General features: G+C 40.0%; 1 protein-coding gene across 1 annotated transcript in view; it reads left to right on the top strand.

Annotated features, from left to right (window-relative positions):
- LOC107306232 (guanine nucleotide-binding protein G(q) subunit alpha) overlaps window positions 1-14479 on the top strand; it is a 117860-nt gene that overhangs the window by 31861 nt on the left and 71520 nt on the right. Inside the window, exon 3 of the mRNA XM_015849185.2 lies at window positions 14141-14325. Within this exon, the coding sequence (XP_015704671.1) occupies window positions 14141-14325 (185 nt within the window). The remainder of the gene's footprint in view (window positions 1-14140; window positions 14326-14479) is intronic.

Raw genomic sequence — 14479 nt, 5'->3', positions numbered from 1 at the left:
GTTCAGTAATTCAGACAACAAAAAAGCACTAACAGAATAGACGAGAGAATAGCTTCAGTATCTTTCCTGTGGGTACATAACATAATACCATGAGATCTCAAATAGCTTCACAGGAAAAAATGCTGTTACCTCATCATTTGTTAGATGCAGATCATGATGCTACTTCTGTGTTCATTTATCTTTCTTATGTCTGAACTTTTCTGTTTTTTCTAAATCCTTATGAAAATTATTTCTGTCTGTGACCCTCTCGAGAGAGATTGTTCTATGGTATTTAGGAAAAAAGCTGAGAGCCCAAGTGTGTGTCTTTTCCAGAAACAGCGATCAAACTTTTTGATTTTGTTTTTAACAAAAAAAGAACCAACAAAGTGCTATGGAACGGTCTTTGTTCTTTGCCTTTATCTGTCACTTAGGACAGGGATACTCAGTGATACCAGAAGTGCTGCCTGCACTGCCTGTTGCATTGTATGTTGCACTGTAGTGTAAGCATGACTTTTCTTGTGACACTCTTGTAGGTGTTTTGTCATAGTGACACAATTCATTTGAAATGAGTTTTCACATTCTGAGGAACCATATTCTTTGCTGCCTCCTTTCAGCTTCTGTGTGGAGGTCTTTTGTGTGTGTGTGAGATCAAGTGTTATGTTGGGGTCTGAAAACAGATCTCACAAAGATATAATAGGGTGAGTATTATTGTTAAACAACAGCAGTGGAAGAACCAACACCCTTCTTTCAAAACTGATGTTATGTTTTTGCACCGATAGTTAACATTGTTATGAAATTTGTAAAATTTCAACTGTTTTTTGTTTTTTTTTTTTATCAGCGTTTCTGATATATACAGATAAGCATCAGTGTAAGTATAATCACCAGGTATTGCAGTGCATCTTTAAAAAACAGTTTAGACCACAAAAATGCTGCCTACACCTCAAGAAAGTAGGGCATACAAAGTATAAGACTGTGCATGAGCGACAAATAGGACTTTTGTAGATATATTTGTGTACATGATAGTTATGCTTGGTAATAGAATATATTAAAGAGATCCAGATTCTTCATTTCCAAACATAATGATTAAATTGTCATTTGGAGAAAAAAATGTTAGCCTGCAGAGGGGAAAATAATATTGCTATTTTTTGGGCAACCACATCTTTTTATGGGGGTTTTTTGTTGTTGTTGTTTGATTGTTTTTAAGGGGTAAAATGATTTATTGGCTACTATGCTAAAAATGAAGGGATAATATTATGGATATTAATAGCATTTGTCCTTGTTTTTGATTAAGTGCTTTATGCTATCTCAGAAATAGCATATCTAAGAAGTTGGTAGGAATAGAAATTCTGTCCATAATCCCGTTGACTAACATAAGATATATGAGGCTTGAAAGGAACTTTAACAATGAACTTCCCTGTAAGAAGCACTCAGGCTACTGAAACATAAACTAGAAAAACAGATGCTATTATTTCATTTTACAAGTGTAATCTGTATTTGCATATTGTAATACATTGATAACGGCTGAATTATGTATTAACAAGTCATCTTGATGCTTTTGATAATGTTTCAGTGTAATGATCTTTGTTATTCCTTTTTTTTTTCCTTCCCTGATTTAAAAAACAAACAAACAAAAAAAAGTCACCAAGAAAACATAATCAGTTAAAACCAAAAAATGCATATTTGCAATACTTTGTTTATATTGACCAACTCATAAACTTCTTTAAAAATCTGATTCTGTTTTTTTTTTTTTCTCTCCCCCCAACTTTGTTTTAAATCCTTGTACCAGAGAGTTCCTTCCTTAAAGTTTTGAGCTGTCTTAAGCTGGTGATACCTGGCAGTGCAGGAAACTGACTCAAGTCTCTGTGATATTCAGCTCCTAGAGGTCTGTAGGAAGTAATGTTTGTATGGTCCTTTGCATCTCCCATTGTTTTCAATGACAGATTCAGAGTGTTGCTGAGGCTAGCAGGGCTCTCTGGGTCCCCTGGCCCAACTGCTGCTCTAGAAGAGCCACCCAAAGCAGGGTGCCCAGGCCCATGTCCAGATGGCTTCTGGCAGTCTTGAAGGGGAAGACTCAGCAGCCTCTGGGCAGCCTGTGCCAGTGCTCTGTCATCAGCGCAGTACTGGAGTGCTTCCTGATGTTTAGATGAAACCTCCTGTGTTTTGGTTTTTGTCCATTGCCTCTTGTCTTGGCACTGGGAAGGGCCTGGCTCTTTCTTCTCTACACCTTCTCTTCAGGTATTTTGTAAATCATTCTTATTAATATGTGCTGGTAAATGACCAAAAACAGATCCTAAAAAGTATCTAGGATGTTTAACCTCCTCCTAGTCATCATTCAAATAGTAGGTGAATCAGTTTGCTCAGCAAATCAACACCAGAAATGTTTTGATATTTTTATAATGATAACAATTGGGTTACAAAAAATGTAGTTGGATGCATGTGATCTCCTTCCAAGTACATGACAGTCTAAAAAACGAGTAAGGAAAAATAAAAGGTTGGATGAAGAAAGTGTCAGCTCATCTACCTGGATTTTTATTCTGAGTTTATTCCTCCAGAGAAAACACAGTGGTTTTCCCTTGATCAGCTCTGATACTTCAGTGTCTTGGAGCATACTTAAGGGACTCTGCTCGCCAAGGCTGTATTCTGCCCACAGTTGTGGATGCCAAAACACACTAGAAAGTAATTATACATAAATTCCTAGAGGCAGGTTTTGCTCTTCATTTGGCAAGGATAATAAGAACATGTATCATACGCATACTTCCATGTGTGCTCGTCTCTACTTCTGTGTTTGTTTGTACTTCTTCCAAGGAACAGCAGCATTAAACAGACTGGTTTTCAGCACTGCTGTCAGGTATTGCAGTGAGAAGGATATGGAAAATGTTTGGGGAGGAGGAAAAGATTCGGTAAAACTTTGTTTTTGGCACCTGTTCTTCGTGAAGGAAAGGTTTGGGCAGATTTTGTTGAAGCTTCCTGTGGTTATCTGTTTTCTTCAGAACTGATAAGCGTAGTATAGAGAGTTGTTTCAGTTCAGGTTTTTCAGAAGGATCCTTTCAAAAGCCAGGGAGAATAAAGTCACGCAGGGTGGAGTTGTGTCCTTATTTGAACCTTTTTACAAAGCTGTGTAAAATCTTGCTTTTCCTCTGTGAAGGCAGCCAATTCTTTTCTCATTTTGTTGCTTATAAATTGTATGTAAGTCACAAGAAGATAGCTCTAGAATTTTTAGCTTGAAAAGACAAGGAGGCTCTGAGGAGATTCTTCTGCTCATCTGGGTGATTTTTTTTATCTTCTTTAAATGTGGGTTTTGTTTTTTGTTTTGCTTTGTTTTTCTTTTCAAAATCAAAAGTGGAGGGAGGAAGACAAGGACTTACAGTAATGGGTTGCGCCTGGTTGCATTATGTGGTTTTGATTATCTGACACAAAGCTAAATGTGATCAACTAGATTTCTTGTTAAGGGAGTTTGAGAGGTTCTGTTTCAGGAAAAACCTCGAGTTAGTATTCATTTAAGAAGCTAAAGAACATCAGCTGAATTTAAATTTTAATTCTATCTTCATAATTGTTGGCAGTTCTGGGTCTTATTTAGCCTTTATTGTGCTAGTTACTTGGACTGTTGAATTATGTCACTGGTACAATAAGGATGAGTATTACTTTTATTTCTTTGGGTTTGGTGGCTATGTTAGAATGATAAGCAAAGTTTATTATCTGCTCAAGCATAGCCAGATTAAATTAAGAGGATTTCTCTGCTTTAGAGGGCATTGTGGCTGTCTACAAAATAGGGAGGGTTTTATTTTAACCTTTATTAAGGAAGAGAATTAAACTTTTATGCTTCGCTCTATAGAAATTTGTTAGTACAGTAAGTCTGTCATAGAATCATAGAATGGCCTGGGATGAAAAGGACCACAATGATCATCCTGTTTCAACCCACTGCTATGTGCAGGGTTGCCAACCACCAGACCAGGCTGCCCAGAGCCACATCCAGCCTGGCCTTGAATGCCTCCAGGGATAGGGCATCCACAGCCTCCTTGGGCAACCTGTTCCAGTGCGTCATCACCCTCTTGAGTGAAAAACTTCCTCCTAATATATAACCTAAACCTCCCCTGTCTCAGTTTAAAACTGTTCCCCCTTGTCCTATCACTATCTACCCTTGTAAACAGCCGTTACCCCTGCTGTTTATACGCTCCCTTCAAGTACTGGAAGGCCACAATGAGGTCTTCCTAGAGCCTTCTCTTCTACAGGCAGAACAAGCCCAGTTCACTTAGCCTTTTTTCATAGGAGAGGTTCTCAAGCCCTCTGACCATCTTAGTGGCCCTCCTGCGAACCTGTTCCAAGAGCTCCATGTCCTCCTTGTGCTGTGGCCCCAGGCCTGGACACAGTACTGCAGATGGGGTCTCACGAGAGCTGAGAAGAGGGGGTCAATCACCTCCCTCTCCCTGCTGGCCACCCCTTTTTTAGTGCAGTCGAGAACACAGTTGGCCTGCCGGGCTGCAAGCGCACACTGCTGGCTCGTGTACAGCTTCTCATCCACCAGGACCCCCCAAGTTCTTTTCCTCAGGGCTGCTCTCAAGGAGGTCTCCCAGTTTGTATAAATACCTGGGCTTGCACCAACTTATGTGCAACACCCTGCACTTGGCCTTACTGAACCTCTTCAGGTTTTCATCTGTCATCTAACAATGAGGAAAAAAGTCATTATATATAACTGATACATATACAATTTTTATAATGTGTGGTAACTTTACTGATCTTCTGTAATTGGTAACATTTGCTTAGTTTTCTGTAAGCATTCAAGATATTCCAGACTATTTTTGAACCAATTCACTGTGGATTGATGTTGATGTTCGACATGGTTATTCAGTGTGATTCTTCACATTATAAGCTGTGTTCATAAAATTCTGTCAGTTGTTTCTTTGGAAAGTGTCTTAACTTATCTTGCCAGCCTTTTTTATTATTGGTACTTGAGTCATTCGTGAAAATAATATTTTGTTTTCTTTCAGAGAATATTGTTAGTCTTCTTAACTATGTGTTGCTGAATTATTGAGATGATACAAAGTAGGTAATTTAGTGTACAGTGAAATGATGATGTGCTTTCTTTTTTGAAAGCAGATGGAATATGCAAATGGTGGACTATGATCAAACCAATAAAAGGATGAGTATGTACCAGGGTTTTGTCAGTGGCAGTAGAGAAGTATGACAGCTCTCCCAGCTTTTTTCATTAATGGGTTTTGGTTTAAGCTTATACTGTATTAAATTGCAAAATTCATCACTCAAGTCGTTTTTGTAGCTTATCTCTCTGTAGTCAGTTGTACTCAATTTTAAGCATAAAGAATGCTTGTTCTACTGTTCTACTATTCCAGGAACATACATTAGGAGAACTTAGCTTGTTTGTTCTTGATTTTAGCTTTGAAACTTCAGGTACTTTCTTGCCTTAGCCTGTTCCTTAATTGTAACTGAAACATAACTGAAAGTGCTTCCCAAGATCAGGCATCCCTGGTGATGTGTAATCCGCTGATGTCAATCATGTACTTTGGTAACCTCAGAAGAAAGATAATATGGCTTTACTATTCATTCTGTAGAAAACAGAAATATTTTCTGTATTTGGGATACGTAATATTTTTTTGTAGCAATTTCATTCTTGCCTTTGGACAGCTTTTCATTTTAATTATTTCAGGTTTTATATTTATTTTCTAACCAGGATGGGAACGGTTAGTTCCCAGAATTCATTTATAAATACACAGAATGGTTGGAGGCATAGAGCGGTATATAAATATATTTTAAGAGTTCAGGTACAGAGGAGACACAGTGTGTTGTAGAGGTGACTTTTTTTTCTAGCAGTGGGCAAAAGGACCGAACTCAGCTGGGCAGGAGTGCTAAGTTAAGCTGCATCATCTTCAGTCACAGTCTCCTTCAGATGGGAGCCACAGAGGTGTGCATCTGTTAGAGTTTCAGCACAAGGAACCTGTGACACTTCCCCAGGCATAGCCTTCTGTTTGCTCAGCACCCTCTTCTTTCAGCAGCTGAGAAGGGTGGCTCTGGCTTGGTTCCAGGGCTTGCAGGCTGGGTGGGTGCTTTGCAGAGCTCAGCTGCCGGGCCCGCTGCTAGGCGAGTGGACTGTGGCAGCCAGCCCAACAGCCTGGGTCCTAGCAGTGGGATGGGCTGGCTGCCTAGAGGAGCTCCAGGGATGACCTCATGCAGTCTGTCTTAAGTTTTGTGATATTTTGGCACCTAAAGAGCCAGGCTCATTCAGAGCCTGGATTCTGCATGGTTTTTGTGTTTTCATGTAGCACAGGTTTCAGCAGAAATGTGATCCTTCTGCATTCCACCACTGCAACAGGAACAAAATAAATAATATTTATTTTTTTCCTCTTCAGCTAAATCAGTAGTAGCTGAGAGAACATAAAGCTCCCTTCCAAGTGGAATATAACTTTACAATTGAAATCAAACATTTTCTTGGATTTCACACATCTGTGTTACTGTTATTGCTCTTATTCTACAAAGGAGTTAATGAAATGAACTTAAGCAGTAAGTATGCTAATCTACTAGTTAATATCTGATGAGATTGATCTATACACCTTTCTTTGTACTTTGTTCTGTGAAACAGCTTGCTACAGTCTGTTTCCTTCTGACTAAATACTTGATGAAACGATATAGTTATACCTCAAGTAGAAAAGTAGTCAGCAGAAAGAAGTGCCAAGGTGGATCCAGACTGCATGGGATGCTGGTTCTATTCCACCTGAGAATCTGCACTTCTGTCACGGAGTTCTCTCTAGAGCTCACTCGGGGACAGTGGGAACAAACCCGGGGGAGCAGGAACAACAGTTCCCCCCCTTTTCTCTGGCGGCACTGTACGGCACGGCGTGGCGCGGCCCGGCCACGTGCGTTTCGGGAGAGGGGAAGGGAAGGGAGATTGCGATTGGGTCTAACAAAAAATGAAGGAGAAAAAGATGATCTGAGAACGAACGGCAGTTTAATAACCTAATAACGCTAAACAACAACAAGAGAGTTTCAACAAAGAGAATACCAAGTCCCCAATCTCACCGATGGAGCTGTGGAAGGCGGGAAGCTCTGACCACGTTGTCTCGTCGCAGGGAGCCGGGCCAGCAACCCCGTCCCCTTCCTCCCTTCCCTTCCGGTGCCCCTCCCCACATGCCCATTTAAGGCAGTCCACAGAAAAAAAAACCTGTCCCCTTTACTCCCATTATTAGGCATGGTGTTCTGATGTGGAATACCAACACCAACCAAATTGCAAAACCATAACAACTTCTCAACTTCATCCATGCTCATTTTTGTCATGGAGTCCTAAGCTAAAAGACAAACTTCTGTGAATGTTTGTGTCATGGATTCAGTAGCTCTTAGTAAATGTATGTCAATGGCAACTAACAAGTTAGCAGATTTCAATAATTGTTTTTTACTTCATTACATATTAAGAATTAAGAATCTCTCTTCTCCCCTCTAGGCTTATCTAGTTTTCGTATAACATTTTAACCAATAAAATGTGATTTTTTAAATTTTTTTTGTCCTGTTACAGGTCAAATTTAGGAATAAACCAAATCAGTTTTAGTTTAGTAGTATTTGTTCACTTGACAGATGCTGGGTGGATTTTGCTTAGAGAATGGTATCTTTGTGGTTTTAGTTTAATAGCAGCATTGCATTATGATCCCACAAAACATTGTACTTCAGATTTATGTAATTCATAATGCAGAGAAATGGGCAAACAAGTACATGTATGTATTGTGTACCCATATGTAAGAGAAGTTTGCCTGCTTACCCTTGTAGTTTGAGTTATTTTTAAATTATCCTCCTGATTCCTCCTTGGCAGCCACCACATAAATTTTAAAGCCATTCTGCCAGGAGATGCATTGCCACTTATTAAAAATTGAGTGCTTTTTCAGGAAGTCTGGCAGGGTAAAGAACACTGTTTTTCAGCATTTTGTTGTTCAGTGTACGCAGTAGTAAAAACAGCATTTGTGCAGCAACTTGTGCATGGTGTATGCGTAAGGGGTTACTGCTGCATTTAAGCAACTTGACTTCCTTCCTAGTTTTGCTTTTGGATAAAATACTGCTGAGGGTCTGGTAGATCTCTGGTTTTAAGAATCCTTGATGATTCAGTAATACTTGTTGCTATTATTGTTCAAAGAAAAAAAGCTTCTGGGAGGTGTTCAGAGATTTGCCAGGCTGTAACTTGCTAGACTTTCATAGCTCCTAAGTTTTGATAATACTCTCTGCTGTGTTTGAGTGGTTATTCATAACTGTTTAAGATATTTATATACTCCTTTACTTTACTGCAGATTTCTCTGCAATGTGCCACATAAGAGTTATATTAGGTCATGTTTTGAGAGGAGAGTTATCCTTTTCAAAGGATGGGGAGCAATTTTTTCTTTTTCATGATTTCTTACTTATGTGTTTTAATGTTTCATATATGCTGTGTGGCTTTCAGCTGTTTTTAAGAGTAGCTTCAGAGAATTGATCCAAGACTTGATTAGTTTAAATGTGCAATAGCATCAGAAGAAAATTGACCTCAGTGTAGTTCTTCCACTTTGTGCTGTTCTGCTGTTCTTCTTTGTTGCTGTTTATCTTTTCTGTCTCTTTATTTCATCTAGAGCTGTATCAGCTCAGGTGACGGTGGACAGCAGAAGCAGTAAGGCACGTTATCTAGGCGTATGTGTCTTTTTTTGAAACCACTTTTAAGTTTTCTGTTCTTCACCAAGGAAAACAGGCCAGCTAGATATTTGTTTTATGGCATGGAGATGCAGTGTGCCATGGAGATAATTAGCCTATTATCTGTGTTGTTGTTGTTTACTATAGCAAAAAGATTTTAGGCATGTCTTCACAACCTGCTCTGTAATAGATGATGCTGTAGAAGGCACAGTTTGTGTGTTATCAGCCATTTCCTTGATCTCCTCCTACTGATCATGAGATTTTAAACGGCTGAAAATACATTAGAACAATAAAATCTAGATTTGACCATAGTGCTGTAACAGTAATATCCTCTCTTCACCAGGAATAATGCTGTAGTGATTGCGGTTTTTGCTTAACTAACACTGGTAATTCATTAATCCCATTTTTCCCCTGTTTCCCAGGTGGTAAATAGTCTTGTTTTTTTGTTGCTTTTTTTCCCCCCCATTTATTTTGGTTTGAGCAAAGTGTCTGGGCAAATCTCTGTAGACATGCAGGTAAATGGTGTTTTATCACTATTAAACAGTTTTACAGAAAGACTTGACTCCTTTTTTAAGAGAAAGCTGTGCCTGACATTTCTTTGTGTGCTTTTTTGTCAGCAACAATCTTAAAAGAAAGACAACTTTCTTTTCCTTGATTATAACCACATAAGAGAAACTATCAAGTTTTTGTCAGTTCCTGTGTATGAATTTCTTCAGTTCTTTTGGGACATTCCTGTAATTTTTATTATTTTCTATCATTTATGCTTTAGTCATATTTTAGTATATTCTTGGCAATAAATTTTCCATGATTTCCTGTTTCAGTAGGGCTGCTTTCCACACGTTGCCCCTGCACACACAACGTGCAGCGCAGCTGAGGGCTAAAAATGCTCTCATTGTTACAGGTAACTTAATCAAAAGATTAGTTTGCTGGAGATCACATGACAGTTTGAGCACTGACCTGAAGAAGGGCAAAGTTGAGGGTTTTTTTTTCTTTAAATGATCCTCAAAAAACAGATTTTTGTATTCGTAAGGATAGTGGTTTGCCTATTCATTTATTGAAAAAAAGTTCACTCATGTATATGTGTTTATATGTTGATACAGATAGATAGAACATATAAACCAGAGCAAGTCTGTTTTGTGGTTATGTGTGTTTAAACACTACACATAATAAATATTCTTTACGTATGTATACGTGTGTGTGAAATGTATTAAATATTCACACACCTATGTATCTTTATGTCTCCAAGGGTAATGTGTTACTCGTCTTTGGCTGACAAACTCTTAGTACAATACCACACAATGAAACAACCACATAAAAGGATAAGTTGCAGCTGACCTAGGTTCTTGATAGATGCTTGATACAAGTGGTTTTCTTGTCCATTAGTTAGGACAGAATTTGTGTAAGAGTTCATCATGTCAGAAAGGCATAACACGATTCTGTGCTTTGTAGGTTCAAGTCAAACAGACTTTTGTATTAAAATTATGACATTTCTCAGAAAAACGTGGCATTTTATTATGAAATAATTATGAAACAGTCATGTTCCTATGTATATTTGTCAGAAGAAGAGAAAAAGGAAGGTCTTCTGGGTGTAGCCTGTGGGTTCTGGTGGATGAGCAGCTTGATGCAAGACAGCAGTGTCTATTTGCTGTCTGGAAAGCCAAGTAGTGGCTAGCAAAACAAGGGATACTAGGAAGCCCAGAGCTGGATGCAGTAGTCCAGATGTGGCTTCACCATTGCTAAACAGAGGAGAAGGATCACATCCTTCAACTTGCTGTTGCTATCCTGAGTAATGCAGTCAAGAATACTTAAAGCTTCTGTATGGACAAGAGCACAGTGTTTTCTTGTTTTCAAACTGGTCCCCCATAGATTTTTCTGCAGAGCTGCTTTCCAGCTGGGTGGCCTTAGCATGTTTGTGTGTCTGGGGTTGCTTCTGTCTGCAGGCTTCATGACTTCATGCTTGTCCTTGTTGAACTTTGTGGAGCTCCCATTAGCCCAATTCTCTGGCCTTTTGAGGTCCCTTAGGATGACCCTCTGACCTCTTGGTCCCTTCTCTCAGTTTTCAGTCATCTGCAATTTACCAGCTTGCATAGGGAGAGTTCTGCCAGGGCTATGCAGTCCCCTGAAGATGGTCAGAGCCTTTGTTACTGGACTCTTAGAATCACTAAGATTGGAAAAGACCTCTGAGATCATGAAGTCTGACATTGCCACCATGCCTGCTAAACCATGTCCCTGTGTGCCACATATACAAATTTTTTTGAACACCTCCAAGGACAGTGACTTGACTTAACCGCCTCCTTGTGCAGCCTGGCTCAATACCTCACCATTCTTTCTGAAAAGAAATTTTTCCTAATACCCAATCTGAACCTCTCTTTGTGCAACTTGAGGCTTTCCCTCTCATCCTGTGTCTAGTTACCTGGGAGGTGAGACCTCACTGCAGCTTCCTTTCAAGTAGCTGTAGAGAGCGATAAGGTCTCTCCTGGGCCTCCTTCACCCAGTTCACTCAGCTGCTCCTCTTGTAGATTTGTGCTCCAGACCCCTCATCAGCTTTGTTGCCCTTCTTTGGATGCACTCTGGGCCCTCAATGTCGTCTCGCAGTGAGGGGGACTAAAAACTGAACAAAGAACTTGAGGTGTGGCCTCACCAGTGCAAGTGATCATACAGAGGGATAGTCAGTCCTGCTAACTGCACTGTTTCTTAGACAAGCCAGGATGCCATTGGCCTTCCTGGTCACATGGGTATACTGGTGACTCACGTTCAGATGCCAGTTAATTTATACTCCCAGATCATTTTCCTTACCTCAGCTTTTCAGCCATTCTGCCCCAGGCCTAATAGCATTGCTTGGGTTTATGGCCAAAGTACAGTACTCAGTACTTGGTCTTGTTGAACTTCATCCCACTGGCCTCAACCCAGCTATCCAGCCTGTCAGATTCCTCTGTAAAGCCTTCCTACCCTCAGGCAGATTGACAGTTTCTACTAATGTAGTGTAATCTGCAAAGTTACTGAGGGTGTACTCTGCCCCCATACAGGTCATCAGTGAAGATACTGAAGAGGACAGGCCCAGTACCGATCCCTGGGGGAACACCACTTGTGACTGGTCACAAACTGGCTTTAATTCTGTTCATCACCACTCAGTGTTCCTGGCTGTCCAGCCAGTTCTTTCCCCAGCAAAGAGTATACTTGCCCAAACAATGGACTGTCAGATTCACCAGGAGAGTGCTGGAGTAGACACTGTCAGAGGCCTACTGAAGTCTAGGTAGACTACATCCGCAGCCTTTCCCTCATCTATTAGGTTGATCATCTGGTCATAGAAGGAGATGAGGTTGGTCAAGCAGTAGCTGCCTTGCTTGAAACCAAGCTGGTTGGGCCTAATCCTGTTGTCCTGTGCGTGGTATGTGATTTTCCTCAAGATGGTCTGCTCCACAACTTTCCTCAATACGGAGTTCAGGCTGATGGGCCTCTAATTCTCCAGATCCGTTTTGCGACCCTTCTTGTAGGTGGGAGTCACATTGGCAAGCCTCCAGTCCTCTGGGACCTCTCTGGTTGACCAGGAATGCTGATAGATGATGGAAAGCAGCTTGGCAATCACCTCTGCCAGCTCCCTCAGCACCCTCAGGTGGATCCCATCCAGCCCCATGAACTTGTGGCAGTCCAGGAAAAGCAGTGGGTTTCTGTTTTCTCCTAGATTATGTAGGGTTTATTCTGCTTCCCGTGCTGATATTCCAGCTCAGGGGGTGGAGTAACCTGAAGATAACATACATGATTATTAAAAATAGAAGTAAGATGGACATCTTCAGTGTCTTTTTTACCTTCACTGGTAAGGTTTCCCACATCATCCAGTGAAGGATGGAAATTATCCTTCGTCTTTCTCTTACTCATAATGTGACTGTAAAAACAGGTTTTGTTATCTTTTACAAGGTAAAGTCTGGTGACCATATGAAGTTTTTGCTGGGCTTTTGCCTTTCTGATTTTCTCTCTGCTTATCCTAGCAACATACTTAGATCTTCCAGTGTTCTGAACTCTTTTTTTTCTCAGAGTCTGAGCAAAAGCTCTCTGCTCAGCCAGGCCATTCTTCCCTGACTGACTTTTTCTACTGCACATGGGAATGGCCTGCTTCCATGCCATTAAAATTTCCTCTTGAGCAGTGTTCAGCCTTCCTGGACACCTTTGCCCTCCCGAGGGGCTCTCTCTACAGTTGTCCTCAGTTGTCTTGACCACAGTATAATCTGAGCATGCTAGGGAAGGTTCTGTGTATTAGCATGCTTGATCTCACTCTCCAGTTTCGGAGTGTGTGCTTTTTCATTCCAGTAGTAATCACTTGTCTCCCCAGTGGGTGTAAAATAGGTCAAGATGTAGCACCCTGCTTGCATTCTGGGAATGTGTGTGTAAGGAACATTTGGGGTTGAAGTTTTTTTTTATGGTTAAGGGTTTCACGATAATGCTTATGTTTAGAGCTTTGAAGTTATGTGGTGTGTGCTACCTCAGAAATACTTACAGATTGCCAGTGTAGCATCATACTTTAGTTGTGCAGTGAAACACAGTTCTCTGGTAAGATGCTAAAATATCGTGTGGTGTATCAGGTTGCCTCTGTTGTGAGTTGTGAATGCTGTAGTATATAACCCAAGCTGGAAGGCTGAAAAGCAGTGCAGCCTGGTGAACGTGTTGTGTTTGTGACTATCTGGGCTGGCTATCTCATTGAATATAAGGTTTATATGGCTGTACGACTGTTGGCTCGAAATTTCAACTCCTCCTTTTAAGCAAACATAATTTAGATAAGCTCTTCTAATCACAGAGGATGAGTTCATTGAAAGGGGAAAAAAGGAAAGAGTGCTATATCCTGCACAAAATTTTCAACGAAGAGATCTTAACTTCAAATAGACAAATACTAAAAAGTGTTCAGTTAAAAGAAAATCACTTGTGCTTTGTCTGAAACTGAAAGAAATCTGAGGAAACTGACTGCCTGCTTATGAATACAAGCCAAATTTTAATTAAGGCTGATTTCATATATTTCTGAGCTTGAAGTTTGCAGGACTGTACTTGTTATAGTACTTTATTATTATTACTGTTATTTTACAATTAACTTATCTGTTGGTTTAACACTGCTGTCTATTGTAGTGTCCTGCAAATTGGCTAAACAAGATAATTTTTTTCTAACTGAATTTTTGTGATAACAAGTCTCATAGTCATTATCTGAAGTTAATTATTTTTTAGACAATATCTTGAACTGTAGCTTATATGTTCTTAAATAGTAGATCAATGTATGTATATGAAGTTTTATCTTAGTTACTCATTTAGTTGATAAATCATCCTATTTTATCATATCTTCCAAGTTCAAGTTTTAGTGTAGCGATGCCTTGTTTCTGATACTGCTGTTTGGTAGTCAGCTGGTCTTGGTAGGTACTGTATAAGCAGCACTTTGCCCTGTGCTTCCCTGTGCAGAATAAGGTGTCAGCTTTGTACTGAAAAGTTATGTTTGAGTCCTGTAACTAAAATATATCCTTCTTACTTGTCTTTACAGGTACAGGAGAGAGTGGCAAAAGCACATTTATCAAGCAGATGAGAATCATTCATGGATCAGGTTATTCTGACGAAGACAAAAGGGGCTTTACAAAACTGGTGTACCAGAATATATTTACAGCAATGCAGGCCATGATCAGAGCCATGGATACTCTCAAAATTCCGTACAAGTATGAACATAATAAGGTGAGATTTTTTGTTTATTTCCATAGCTGAAGTTTTTCCTCTTTTTTTCAGCAAATGCAGTGAAAGTCTTCAAAAACTGCATGTCACATACAAATTATACTCGAAGTTATGAAGAAGGGGTCATCTTTCAGTCCTGTCTTTAGTTCTCTGCTTC

Source organism: Coturnix japonica, chromosome Z (genome assembly GCF_001577835.2).
Source record: "Coturnix japonica isolate 7356 chromosome Z, Coturnix japonica 2.1, whole genome shotgun sequence".
NCBI lineage: Eukaryota > Metazoa > Chordata > Aves > Galliformes > Phasianidae > Coturnix > Coturnix japonica.
The sequence above is the reverse complement of the archived record's forward strand: the minus strand, read 5'-3'. Positions and strand labels throughout refer to the sequence as shown.